The sequence below is a fragment of the Microtus ochrogaster genome, chromosome 5 (assembly GCF_000317375.1).
Source record: "Microtus ochrogaster isolate Prairie Vole_2 chromosome 5, MicOch1.0, whole genome shotgun sequence".
Lineage (NCBI taxonomy): Eukaryota > Metazoa > Chordata > Mammalia > Rodentia > Cricetidae > Microtus > Microtus ochrogaster.
Window position 1 is genome coordinate 39602965 of NC_022012.1, and position 13794 is coordinate 39616758.

The 13794-nt window shown below is 51.6% G+C and overlaps 1 protein-coding gene across 1 annotated transcript in view; it reads left to right on the plus strand.

Annotated features, from left to right (window-relative positions):
* The window catches only part of Dscaml1 (DS cell adhesion molecule like 1), a 332236-nt gene that overhangs the window by 237867 nt on the left and 80575 nt on the right, over positions 1-13794 (plus strand). Inside the window, exons 4-7 of the mRNA XM_026778910.1 lie at positions 1513-1659; positions 7697-7975; positions 10810-11085; positions 13317-13613. Of these exons, the coding sequence (XP_026634711.1) occupies positions 1513-1659; positions 7697-7975; positions 10810-11085; positions 13317-13613 (999 nt within the window). The remainder of the gene's footprint in view (positions 1-1512; positions 1660-7696; positions 7976-10809; positions 11086-13316; positions 13614-13794) is intronic.

A 13794-nucleotide genomic window follows, 5' to 3' on the forward strand; every position in this document is an offset into this window, starting at 1 on the left:
TCTCTCTCTCTCTCTCTCTCTCACACACACACACACACACACACACACACACACACACACACATACACACACATAACCTAAGTGTGTGCTTAGGGCAAACAGGAAAGCATCGCAGAACATTCCTTATAGGGCAAGTCACAACTTGAGCTCTTACTGTTGGGGTGGGGGAGGGATTGGTAGTCTGTCCCAGGGAAAGGGCTGCAGACCTCTGTAAGATCCAGACTGTAGGGTGTAGGGTTTGTCCTAGAGCCCGCCATGCTGATAGGCCCATCCCCTGGTTTCACATCACTCCCCTACCCTGACCCCATCCTTCCTGGATAAGCACGGTCACCTAAGGCTAATAGCAGAGCCCAAATGTGGCCCCAGGCTGTCTGTTCTCAGTGAGCAGAGTCCTCTGTTGCCACCAGCCACTCCCCAAGCCAAGGCCACCTCTCCCCTTAAATCAGCTGTCATTAGCTCAGAGTCAAGGTTCACTGGAGGAACCTGCACACAGACAACGACCCTGCTATGGACAAGTACAGCAGCAGCGACCAAGTGAGTGTCCCACTGCCAGTCTACTCTGCTTCCCTGCCAACCAGGGGTGACAGTGAGGCAAGGACAGTGGCACAGGCAGTAAACACAGAGCTTGGCCCATCGCTGCTCACAGCTGCCATGATGACTGGGTCTCCCTCCCCACTGCCCCAGTGCAGAAAGAATTTAAGCCTGTGTTTGGCTTGGAAGGAAGGCTGAGTCAGAACCCCCAAATCCCTGCCCGGCGACTGACTGTGGTCCAGGCCAATCACTTCACTACACGTTTGCTTCCTCCCCTAAGACAGATGCCAGCAATTCCAAGGGCTTCGTTTGGCTTGATGTAGATGGAAGGTTAGGAGTCAGAACCCCAAGTTCTGGTACAGTGACTGATTGCAGCCCAGGCCGATGACGTCACTGCACATTTGCTTCTTCCACAAAAGCAGAGCCTAGCAATTTTAGGAGTCACTGGGCAACGAGTTTTGCAGACTCCTACCAAGGGTAGACAATGAGAGGACCCCTCCACACTGTGTGAGCACTTTCTGCAGGCTGCCGTTTGATACAGTCAACATATGCCAAAGTACCTGCACATCTAAGACTCAGAGGGTTAAGTGATGCCCAAGACGGCACAGTTAACAAGTAGAAAAAAAACAATGGAGACACCGATTTCATTCAGTCTGATGCTAAAGCCTAATTCCTTATCGGGTGTGGTGACATCTACTACAATCCAGTCCTTCAGAACAGAGGAGGGAAAGTCCTGAGCTTGAGACTAGCCTGGGCTATGTATAGTGACCACAGTGAAAAAGTATTGCCCTCTCTACTTGACCTTGTGCTGTGTGTGGCTAAAAGCCTTGCCTATTGGCGGTGACGCACACGTGAGGTCACACCACCTCATCCCTGGTTTTCTCCTACTGTCTTGGCTCAAGATAGCTCCAGGCAGACCACCTGCCAATCAGAGCTGCCTCAGTCAGAGAAGTAACGGGCTCTATCTGGTTGTGTCTCCAGAAAACAGGTTTTTCATCACCTCACATGGTGGGCTCTACATCTCAGACGTGCAGAAGGAAGATGCTCTCTCCACCTACCGCTGCATTACTAAGCACAAATACAGTGGGGAGACTCGTCAGAGCAACGGGGCTCGGCTCTCTGTGACAGGTAGGCTGCTTGCCGAGGTACACCAACCCTCCATGGATACGGGACGCCTTCTGTATCCGCTTTGAGAAAGAGAGTAACGATCGTGGACATAGGTACCACTCGGCAAGCCTTCATCCAGCTTGGGTCAAGTAGCCTTGATGTGAGAGCTTTTCTAGAGGCATCTTGGGTCCAGGAGCCACTGTCAGGCCACACCTGGCTCTCTTGAAGGATTGAAATGTTTCCATGTGTCTGATGGTTCTCAAGCACACCTCGCTATCCTCTCCACTCCCTCTGCCACCGCCACCACTTCCTCTTTTAGCCATTGTCAGGAAACTCATTGTTTAAATCTGTAGTATTTTAGATCTGTAGTACTCAGGAGGGTTTTTCATTTCCTGGTGTCTCTAAGTATTCCCAAAGATTCTGGAGTTTTTGTTGTTTGGTTGTTTTATTGTTGTTGTTGTGTGTGTACACTTTGTTGGAGGCCACCTCACAGCATTGGAGAGCAGGTAGAATATAAATAATAAATGTTTCTAGGAGGTTCTTGTTCTGGGGTGATCGTGGTGTCTGAGGAGAGACGAAGGGTGTGTGCTGCACCCTGAGTATCAGGTAGTGCTCCCTGAGTTACCTGGTCAGCATCCACAGCCCTGTGAGGTGCGTGGGATGCTCTGTGTTTCCCCAGGAGTCCAGTGACCTGCCTCAGGTATTGAGCCAGTGGGGTGCCCAGTCAGAATTCACACTCTGGTCCCTCTAGCTGTAGAACCTTTCTGTTGGAGGCAGGGAGGGTCAGCAGAACACCCACACACCACCTCTGGCAAAGAGGGGCAAAGGTATAAGGCTCCAAATATTTTATGTCCATTCATAGACAGATGTTCTTCCATCTCCTGTACAATGCATTCTGGGATTTTCCCCATACGGTCACCACAGGCTCTGATACCTCCTTTGGGGTGGGGTGTATTTTAGAGATGGGATGACCTGAAGCATTCAGTGATCCTCTTTCCTCAGCTTCCCAAGTCCTAGGATCACAAGCATGCACACTTTTCTGAAACTTTCTGCCGTGTAGGTTTTGTTATTCCTTGGGTTTGGTTTGGTTTGCCTTTTTGTTTTCTGAGACTGAGTCTTATGAACTCTAAGTCTTCAGACTGGCCTGAGAATGTTGTTGAACTTCTGATTCGCCTGCCTTCACCTCCTGAGCACTGGGATAAATGTGCCACCAGTCCAGATCTCTGCCATATTGAGAGTCAAGCCCAGGACTTCATGCAGGCTAGGCAAGCACACTCCCAACTCTAAATTCTCCGTACACAGTGTTTTCTATTGTAGCCCATGCAATTTTGATTTTTCTCAGCACTGGTTACAACCCACAGAATGGCTATCACAACCTCCTGAGGGGTTTTGACCTACAGTTTAAGCATCCTTGCCTTGAGGAGGTGGTGGAATGGCTTTTAGAGAGAGGAAGAACTGATACAACTTCACTTTGGAGGGACTAAAGCCACAAGGTAATGCCTCACTCCAGCCTCTAGGGAAGGACTAGGGCTCTCTGTCTGCTTCTATCATCTGTGACTTGCAGAGGTCACCCCTCATCAACAGGTGACTCCCCAGGACCCATCTCATCTACCCAGAATAGCTGAAAACAAGAAAAAGAAGACCGGAATCAGGAGGCAAGAACCAGGCTCCCCACTTTGACCCTCGCATCTCTGATGTCTGGTTCTGTGTGTGGCACACAATAGGTACCAAGTAAACATTTGTGGCATTATGAGCATCAATGGAAACTGTGCTTCTGTGTGAGCAGATGACACTGGGCCAGAGCACAGACCGTGTATGGTAGGACTTCTGAATCTGCAGCCAATTCAGAGTGTGCTGCACTGGAGTGGTTTACTTCCAAATTACAGGGCCTTGTTTGCATGGTGTTTTGCATCTCATTTGCATGCTTCTCAAGCAGTTTCTGGGGTGGGAGGCCCAAAACCTTCTCTTGCTAGCCTGCTCTGCTCGCCTCCACCAAGTCCTCCCTTCTCTGCTCTGATGGTTAAACCACCAGCTATGGGGTAAGTTGTGAGAATTAGGCAGGGTTTCCTCAAAAGAACAGATTCCGGAAGCTGGAGGCTATACCAGCTTTTCTCTTTCTCATCCTACACCATCATGGTGCGTAAAAGGCATGGTGGGAGAACAGTAAGAGACATACCACACGCCCAAGGACTCAAAAATAAAACCCTGCCTTAGGGAACAGAGAGGTCAACCCGGGAGAGGAGCCTGGGCACAGAGGGAATGGTGACCAGGAGAGGAGACCTGGACCCAGACCAGAGAAACACAAAGACAAAGGGAAGTGAGGAGAGGAAGGGAGGCCGTGCAGTGGCGCGGGGCCCTGATGTGATCGGGTGTGACAAGGGAGCTTGTCTGCAAGCTGCTTGTCTCTGCAGAACAGCAAGTGAGATGAGAGGGAAGCCGGGAATGGCCCCGGGAGAGCTCCAACCTCTAGGCTCACCAGCTCCCTGCCCCCACGCACCTCCTAAGCCCTGCCCATCCCAGGGAAGCACCTGCTCCCTGCCTCTAAGGCCAGGGCCGATAAGCTCCTCCTGAAAGGGTTCCCCACCTCCAAAGGTGGGGTTGACCCTTGGGCTGGAGATGGCGCAAGAGGCTCCTTGTAAGCTGTACCACCAAACATCCAATCACGTCTCCAACCTCCACTCGCTGGTCTGAGAACCAAGAATGGCAAATACAATTAGCTGGGAGGTCATAAGGAGGTCGCAGGCTACAGCATGCAGAGTTTAGTGGTACCTGATGCCAGGGAAGTCTCCAGAAGCTGCAGCTTAGCAGGGAGATCTGCGTCCTTACCTTGCTGTTCCTGCACTGTCTCACCCCATTCCTATCACATTCCAAGACAAGGGCAGTTACAGAAAGAGTCTCCCCTAAATCCTCCCCGATAACATCTGCCCACATGACGTAGGGCTCTCTAGAGAGTTCCCTCCCCCAAGCACTCAATGGAGCACCAGCATCCCAGACAACTTAGTATAGGCCTCACCGTGAGGCAGAGCCTGAGGACCAGACAGGATGTGAAACCAACTTCCCGTTCCCCAGGACATGCAGGACAGACATGGACACACAGCATTTACCCTGGTTCCAGACTTAGTCCAGACATCTCAGGACATCCCAGCAGCCTGACCTGGGACCCAACCTCAGGCAGGGCTGTCTGTCTTTTCCCAATCCTGTGCCCACGCTGGTAGCACCCAGTCCTCCTGGGATGTGACGTGTACACACCACAGCCCTTTACTTCTCTGCTCCCCGGTAATGAAAAAGGCTTCTTTCCCCGAACACCCCCCAGAATTTAATTTCACGCCTGGGCCTCAGTGATTAATTCTCTCCCCCCTACCCCACCCCTCCTCCACCACCCCGGCAGCCCCTCCGCTTGTAAATTCTGCCCTGTGCCATGGAATTTGTGTATTTCGCATCAATTAAATGTCACATTGAGTAATTCTTCTCTGGCACTGGCTCTGTTGATCCCAACCAATCAACCATTTCCACTGGGGTGGAGGAGGGGCGAAGACAGCAAGTCTGTCACAGAGGAAGGATGAGCATCAAATGGCAATCACTGGATGCATCTGCACCCCCTGTAGACACAGGGAGATGAGGCACTGTAGCGCGCATCCTGCCATGTGTTGTCTAGGAAAGTAATATCAGATACGGAGGCACCATAGTCACGGCCACTGTGTACAGAGAGGACACCCATTGCAGAAGTCATGAGACTCACCCAAAGTCTCAGGGTGGACTAGAGAGCACATAGAACCTAGCCATGAGCAGAAACGAAGACAGCCTTCTGGAAAGTCCCGCTTCTAGAGAGACTCCAGCCCTGACCCCTCTCCAAGGGGCAAGAGCAAAGGGCAGATGGCCCTACTGGTGAAGGGAGGTGCGGGAGGTCAGTAGCTCTCCTCTTCACTCAAACAAAATTCAGTATGTTGGATGATTCCATCTAGGGCCCCATCTGCTGAGCAAGGATAAGAACAACCTGCCTTCAGGGTTGTGCTCTGCCATGTGGTTCCGGGCTGGTCCCCACACTTCTCTGGTCTCAGCAACCTCATCCCTCTCTCTGAGTTCTCTGAAGTTACAATGCAGCGCGAGTCTATAAAGTCCTCAGTGTGGAGTTTATACAGAAAAGCCAGCTCACTGGAACACCTTCCTTCCTGAGTGCCCCTCCCCCGCCCCCACACACACCTGAGAAACGGAAGCTTCAACAGGCAGGAACCCTAATCCACACTGGGCACAGGAGGAGCATCACAGGTCAATACTGCCTCAAGAAGCCTGGCTGTCTTCTGGGAAGATGGATGCCTGGCCTGCGGCAGCTGCTATTAAAATAGACAGGTAGCTGCAGTTTTGGCCTCGAGGGACAGACAGTAGGAGAAGGCCAGGGGCTGGGGGCGGCCACCTTTCCATCTAAACTCTTTGGCTTTTCTGAAGCTTTGCACCTGCATATATTACCCGTTCAAAAAAATAATTTTGCATGTTTTGTTTTTTAAAAAGGCAAAGGGATTGTTTGAAAAGGAAAGGGAAAGAAAGGGAACTCCATGGGAGTCCAGCGAGAGTGACAGCGGGTAGGGGGAGGTGTGTATGAGCCGCCTCTGAGGCTGGTTTGAGAACAATGAACCAGAGTGGGTTGTGCAGAGCAGACTGGCTGGATGTCTGGGTGACCCAGCTTGCCTCAGTGTGGAGTGCAGACAAGACAGGCTACAGTCAGGACTGGGCTGGAGATGACTTTGAGAGTCAGTAGAAAAGCCAGGGCTAACAGCTCATGCCTGTGAATCCCTGCACTCAAGAGGCTAGGAGGGGAGGATGGCCAAGCATTTAGGGGTAAGCCTGGACTGCTAAGCAGGAAGAAAAGATGGATGTGTTAGGGAAATACAACTCAATTGGTAAAGTGCCTGTTTATCGCATAGGATGCCCTGGGTCTGATCTCAAGCACAAAATAAAGTGGGCATGGTAGCACACTCTGACTCACAAGGTAAAGGCAAGATGACCAGAAATTCAAGATCATAGGATAGTAAGATGTCCTAACAGTAAAGGTGCCACCAAGTGTGACAACCTGAGTTAGATTCCTAGGACCCACACAGCAGAAGGAGAGACTCAACTCTGTAAGTTGTTCTCTGACTTCAACACATGACCCATGGCATATACACACCGATGTGCTCAAAAGTGTGTGCGCGCATGTGCACACGTCCATCTACACACACACTCACACACTATAATAAATTTTTTTGAAGTTCAAGGTCATCCATAGTGATGTGACTTTTAAGGCCAACCTTGGCTAGAGACCATGCCTAAAAAGAGAAACAAATGGAGGTGTTCTATACAGGAGAATAGCTGGTGGACCCTTGACAGCAGAGACGGGACCCGAAGGGCAGAATCCCAGAAACACCTGCCCGTGAGGAGTTGGGCTGAGAGAGTAGACAGGAACACCCATAAATGACCCAGACATCTCAGCCACAGGGCCTTGGGTCTTCTACCACCTAGGGTCACAGCTCTCACAGGTGCCGGCTTCCCCTGGTTAGTCTCACATGGTTCAGGGCTCTGGCATGAACTCTGAGCCTGCCCACATTATGAGGAGAAGGCAGAGCAAGAAACTGAAGAGCTGACTTAGCCACCAAAGGTTAGGCTTATAACCAAAACTTCAAGACAGGGCAGGGTGCCCCGACTATTTACCTATTTTGGGGGATCTCCAGTCTGGTTTGAGGTCCACCGATAACTGCTAGATGTTGACACCACTATCACGTCCTGAGAGCAGGGTGAAGACAGCTGTCATATATGTGTCCTTTTGTTCTTTCTGACCCTCGGACTTGACCCTGCCATGTCCTCAACCATCAACACAGCCTGGCTCACAAGCATGATTCTCAGGGCTCAGCCTGGTCTAAGCACACACATGGAGGGCACATGCCCTCCTCTGCAAATGCTGCCACCCTAGAACCTGCTCTCTGTAAGCGTGGGGACAGGGCTTCTGTCTGGAGGCCTTACTACCCTCTCCTCACTCCTATGTCCTCCGCTCAGGATGGCCTCAGTTGTTAACCCTTTCTTCTTCCAGACCCTGCAGAGTCCATACCCACCATCCTGGATGGATTCCACTCCCAGGAAGTGTGGACCGGCCACACAGTGGAACTACCCTGTGCTGCCTCTGGCTACCCCATCCCTGCCATCCGCTGGCTCAAAGATGGCCGGCCCCTCCCTGCTGACAGCCGCTGGGCTAAGCGTATCACAGGGCTGACCATCAGTGACCTGCGTACTGAGGACAGTGGTACCTACATCTGTGAGGTCACCAACACCTTTGGGTCGGCAGAGGCCAATGGCATCCTCACAGTCATCGGTGAGTCTTTGTGCAGTGGGGTACCATGACCATGCAGGCCCTGCTCCTGCCTCCTGCTGCCACAAGAGGAGCTCCTAGGTTATGGCTTGGAGAGGCCACTGGTGTGAAACCAACCCTCCCTTTCAGTCCCGACATCAGCAGCAGTACCCGTCACCTCCAGTCACATGGTCTCTCCAGGAATCCAGCAGGCTGTGGGGGTCTTGTGGGGAGTTTATGAAAAGGAGATCTCCTGGGCTTGTTAGGGGAAGGCTATGTCTGGCTAAGGAAGTCAATACTGATGGTAGTCTACAAGGTGGGACTGTGTCTCCATCTAGGGTGACAGTCCAAGATTTTAAGAATAATGGGCAAGGGTCCTGATCCATCAGATCAGACACCGAGCAGAGGCAGCCACTTAGGCTGTACCTGGAGCTGCCATGGATACGGAGTTTGGTTCATCCATGTTCTTCTTGGCATAGAGCCCTGGGGTTCAGGAAGCTATGGAAAGCAGCAAAGCCTTGTAGACTTCTTTTATGGGCCCCAGAAGGCAGGCAGAGGCAGTGAAGGCAGGGGAGATGATGTCATGGAAGTACCCTAGGTCTTCTCTCAGTGCTGTCCATTCTGACTCTGGTCCATATCCATAAGATGCCAAGGCTCCTTTGAGCTCTAATATCCTGAGTTTTCTGACAGCCAGAAGGCCAAGGAGCTGGGATCTGGGAACCCTGAGGACCCCTCTAGGTATCAGGCAGCATTAGCCTGAGCCCTTGAACATGGTACTCAACAGCATGACAGTTCCCTGAAGCCATTTCAGCTTGACAAGGCAGGAGCTACCTAGGGTGACTCTACTCCATCCTCGGCAGAGTCCACGATGCCATAAAGATTGGCCAAGGTATCCCTCCACCTCTCGCCACCTTCTCATGAGCCCCTCAGGTGCGCCACAGACACTGCAGAGCTTCTGCTGGCCTTCCAGCCTCACCTCTGACTCCCTAGCCAGGTCAGGACTGGACACCCTCCTACAGCCCAGAAAGCCTTAACAGTTCATGTGCATTTACCCGTAATGTAGAGTGGGGGTTGTCCCCTGCATGAGTCACGGTGACACTAGCACAAAAAGACCTCCCAAGAACTGCTCCAGGGCAGCCAGGAGGCAAGTGCTTGGAAAAAACAAAACAAAACAAAACAAAACTAGGGAATCTTTGCTCAAGAGCAAGCCCTGGATGGGTAGAAGGATCGTAACAGTAGTACCTCCCCGCTTGTTCTCAGCACTGTGCAAAGTGTCTCATCTAATCCAGGTGCATACTTGTGAGGAGGATTAGGAGCTCAAGGCTAGGCAAGCTTACAGGCTATGTCACATCCTGTCTCAAAAGACAAAATGACGCATGTGTGCACGTGCACAAAGAGAGAGGAGAGAGAAATAAGTCAGGTGGTCACACCTATTACAAGCCCTTAAAATATCAGCATGATGACTGTAGGCGAAGTTGTGGCGGTCACACGTGCCCCAGTACACATCAGAAAGCAGATACTCTCACAATCACAGGCACGAGCATCCAAAGTCTACCCACCCATTTCCCCTAATTCCCATATAGTTGTGGGGCCCACACACCTGTACCAATACACACTTACCCACACTATTCCACACTCCTCAGGTCAACTACAGACCACCACTTCCACACTGTCTACATGTCCACACCCACAGTGCACACACACACAGAGGTTTGCTGGAGGCTCAGTTTCAAGAGGAAGTGGTACAACCGTCTCTCATCCCTGTAGGCCTAATATTCCCTCCTAAAAGGTCCCCAGCTTCCTACACTCTTGCAGCCTGAACTGCACAGGAGCGCTCAGGAGTGAAAATTAGTGAGGGAAGCCGACTTGGGGCTGCCACCAGTCCACCATCCATCCAGTCAATGATACTCATAGTCCGAGTCCTGGTGGGGACATAATGCCCAGGATGCCTTTGCTTCCAGGTGGCCCACCATCCAAGGGATGAGAAAAAGGGTAATGCTAGACAGATGGCTGGGTATGGCATTGATGATTCCCTGGTTGGGAGTATGAGAGAGACTTAAAGTGAGAGGAGAAGTGAAATCCAGGAAGATTCACTAGAAGAAGTGACCAGAGCTCAGCGGGAATTAGGCAGAGCGTTCTAGGCCTAGAGTTTAGATTCTGCAACCAAACCATTCCAGGGAATGCCACATACAGGTCATTGATGTCCTAGATGTGTAACCTTAGTGACAGCAGATGGGGGCAGGTACCTTGGGCCTCTGTGGACTTTGGATTCCATGCTGAGTTTGGGGGATCCATGAACGTGCTGAGCAGGAAAAGACTGCAGCAAAGAGGATGATGGGTAAGGGGGAAGGAGGTGATGGAGCCCCAGAGGCATGCAAAGGATATCCAGCTAGCAGAAAGCAGGGCTGGTGGCCTGCATGGGAGCAAGAGGCAGCTGGCAGGAAGCTAGCAGCAAGCAAGGCTGGTGGCCTGCTTGGGGACAAAAGGCAGCGGGCAGGAAGGAGAGTGCCTTCTGATTTCTGGACGCCCACTGTGTAAGTCGAGGTCCCAGGTTTCTGGGTAAGCTAAGGGGGCAGTGAAGCTCTGCCTAAGTGGAGGGACCCACCTTAGGGAAGTAGAGGTCACCAGAACAACTTTAAGCAGAAAATCCTGGCTTGTATCCACACATGCCTCATAGGTAAACTGAGACCCAGAGCAGATTTCCTAGTCCCAAATCTCACACGGGTATGTTTCCAGAGCTGGGCTCTGACCTCTGTCTATCTATCCAGGCACATGCCATCACAGTAAACTCTCTGTATCCCTTTCCTCTCCTCCCACCTCCCTTGACGTCCTCACATCTTCCCAACCTGGCCACTCAGACCCCCTTCATGTGACCCTGACACCAAAGAAGCTGAAGACGGGCATCGGTAGCACGGTCATCCTGTCCTGCGCCCTCACAGGCTCCCCAGAGTTCACCATCCGCTGGTACCGCAACACTGAACTGGTGCTGCCGGGGGAGGCCATCTCCATCCGCGGGCTCAGCAACGAAACTCTGCTTATCTCCTCGGCTCAGAAGAGCCACTCGGGAGCCTACCAGTGCTTTGCCACTCGCAAGGCCCAGACAGCTCAGGACTTTGCCATCATTGTGCTGGAAGGTGAGTGGGCGTGTGTGGCAGGGCAGAGCAGGGCTGTAGTTCCTGAGAGGTGTTGCTTGTGCTGGGAGGCTTCCGTCCAGTGCTCAGTGCACACATGGCAGACACCACGCCCTCATATTAGTTTTGCAAGGGCTCTGTGTGGAGGTCCTTTTTAGTGTACCCTATTTTGAAGTTCAGGAAGTTGAGGCTTTGGCCACATGTCCGGTGAACAAGGGTTTTTAAAAACACTATTAATATACTATCTTTGCCCTCAACAGTTACTAGTGCTTTCTTAGTAGAGGGATTTCTTTAGAGTCTTGGAGGTTCTGGTTTTTCCAGAGGCTGTGGTGTCAGGAGCCTCTGAACTTTGGAATCCTTTCCAACCTGAGGCCTCTTCTCAACAGGCTGTTTCTAAGCAGGGGTCTCCGTTTCCATCCTGTTCTCTCTCCTCTTCCAGCTGCCACCACCCAGGGTCCCTCACACGGCACCTCTGTGTATGCTTGTCCACACTGTGCACAGTCAAGGTGCTTAGCCAAAAACTAGCCCCAGATCAAGCTTACACTCCACTCGCCCAGCCATGATCCCCAGCACAAGCTGAGGCCACAGAGGAGATGCCTCTTGCTTGTTAGTGCAAAGGGACCTTCAGGGCTGGTAGGAACCCCACCTTCCAACAAGTTAGGTTTAGTGTGTCCCCAGCTTATCCCTTCTACTACAAAAAGCCACACACAGCAACAGGCACACACCACTTCCGTCTTAACGAATATGCCCACCTCAGGCCTTCAAGGGTGGGTCTTCTCTGGTCTCACTGCAGGGCCTCGTAGCTGGGCAGCCACTGAACACGGAACCTAAGACCTTGTGCCTCCCCCTATCTACAGGGCTGTGCACAACAAGCCCCAATGCTTGCTCAACCAGCCCCTCACCACTCTTCCCAGCAAATACGCCAACCCAGTGCAGGCTCCCCTGAAATGGATATCCGTCATCTCAGGGGCCTCCCACTCAGGAGTACCCCACAAGCTAGCTCACTTTTTCACGTGGAGGGGCCAATCTTTTGCCTTCGGTAGAATTCTGGCACCTTAGAAGGTGGCCCAGGAGAACAAAGACTTGGAAAATAAAGCTGGGAAAACAGAAAGGTAGGGGCCGGTACAGAGAGGGGAGAAAGGAGAAGGAAGGGACAGTGGCCACATGACACTGCCACATCCTCCCAAGCCCAGGAAAGCATCAGGGTCTCCCCAGTTCTAGCTAAGTGTCTCTTCCATCCAAAGGTAGGGACAGGGCTGGCAGGCTGGCCAGGTCTCTGGTAAACATTGGCATTTTGATGTGACATTGAAGAATATCAATAACACTATGACATCTGCCCTGCTATTTATTTATTTGTTTATTTATTTTAAACATCTACTTTTATTATCTTTTTAATTTGGTTGTTTGTTTATTTTTTTTTTTTACAAGACAAGGTCTCACTATGTAGACCAGGTTGGTCTTGAACTGGTGGCAATCCTCCAGGCCAGCCTTCCGAGGGCTGAAACTCCCTGCAAGCATGACTCCTCCAGACATATTTTTTTTCTTTTAAATGGACATATGTGAGCATACATATTCATGGGGTATCATGTGCTCAATGTCTTTTTAATCCCTGACACAATCCTGTGGGGAAGGATGATCAGGGTGGGAACTCCACCCCCACATTCCACAGTAAGAAGGGGGTACGTGAAATTAATTGCCTCATCCTAGATTATGTGGCTAGCCAAGGCTTAAGGCTGGTGCCAGACTCCCATCTCTGGGAAACTTGCATTTTAAACCTCAACCATAAAGTCTTTTGTTAATAGGGCTAAATGTCACTACTACTTCCCATCCTTGTCATGGTCAAGTACAAAGACTGCTCACAGACTCCACCCACACATGCCTTCATGCACAGTGCCTTCTGAGCCTTGCAGTCTTTATTAATAAGTAGAGGAGCATCTTTAATGTAGTAATTAATCCACTCTTCACCATGTCCAGAGGAAGTGGGAGTAATTGTCCACACCGCTACTCCCATCACCCACCAACGAAGCAACCTGCTCAAAAACACCATTCTTGCCTCTCACCCCATGGTAGTAACTGCACCTCAAGGGTTCGTGTATGGCACAAACCCACACGTGACAGCCCTTTGTCTTTACCCTGGCTGCCACTTTGCCGCCTCCCAGCCACTGGGTGGGTGGCCTGGGGGGTTAGTCTCTCTGTGACTCGTGACCCTGAAGGGGGCTCCTCGCTCCCTGCAGACGGCACGCCCCGCATCGTCTCATCCTTCAGCGAGAAGGTGGTCAACCCCGGGGAGCAGTTCTCACTGATGTGTGCTGCCAAGGGCGCCCCGCCCCCCACGGTCACCTGGGCCCTGGACGACGAGCCCATCGTGCGGGATGGAAGCCACCGCACCAACCAGTACACCATGTCCGACGGCACTACCATCAGCCACATGAACGTCACGGGCCCCCAGATCCGGGATGGGGGCGTGTACCGGTGCACAGCGCGGAACTCGGTGGGCAGTGCTGAATATCAGGCGCGAATAAACGTAAGAGGTGCCTGTCCACATTTAAATATCAGAATAGGCTTTTGAGTTCCTTTGCCATCTTTGTAGTCACCATCATTCTTGTGTGCCTCTTAATAATTGTCATTTTGATTTTAGTGGAGGTTTCTCTCTCCTTTCTCTTCCTCTCTCTCTCTCTCTCTCTCTCTCTCTCTCTCTCTCTCTCTCTCTCT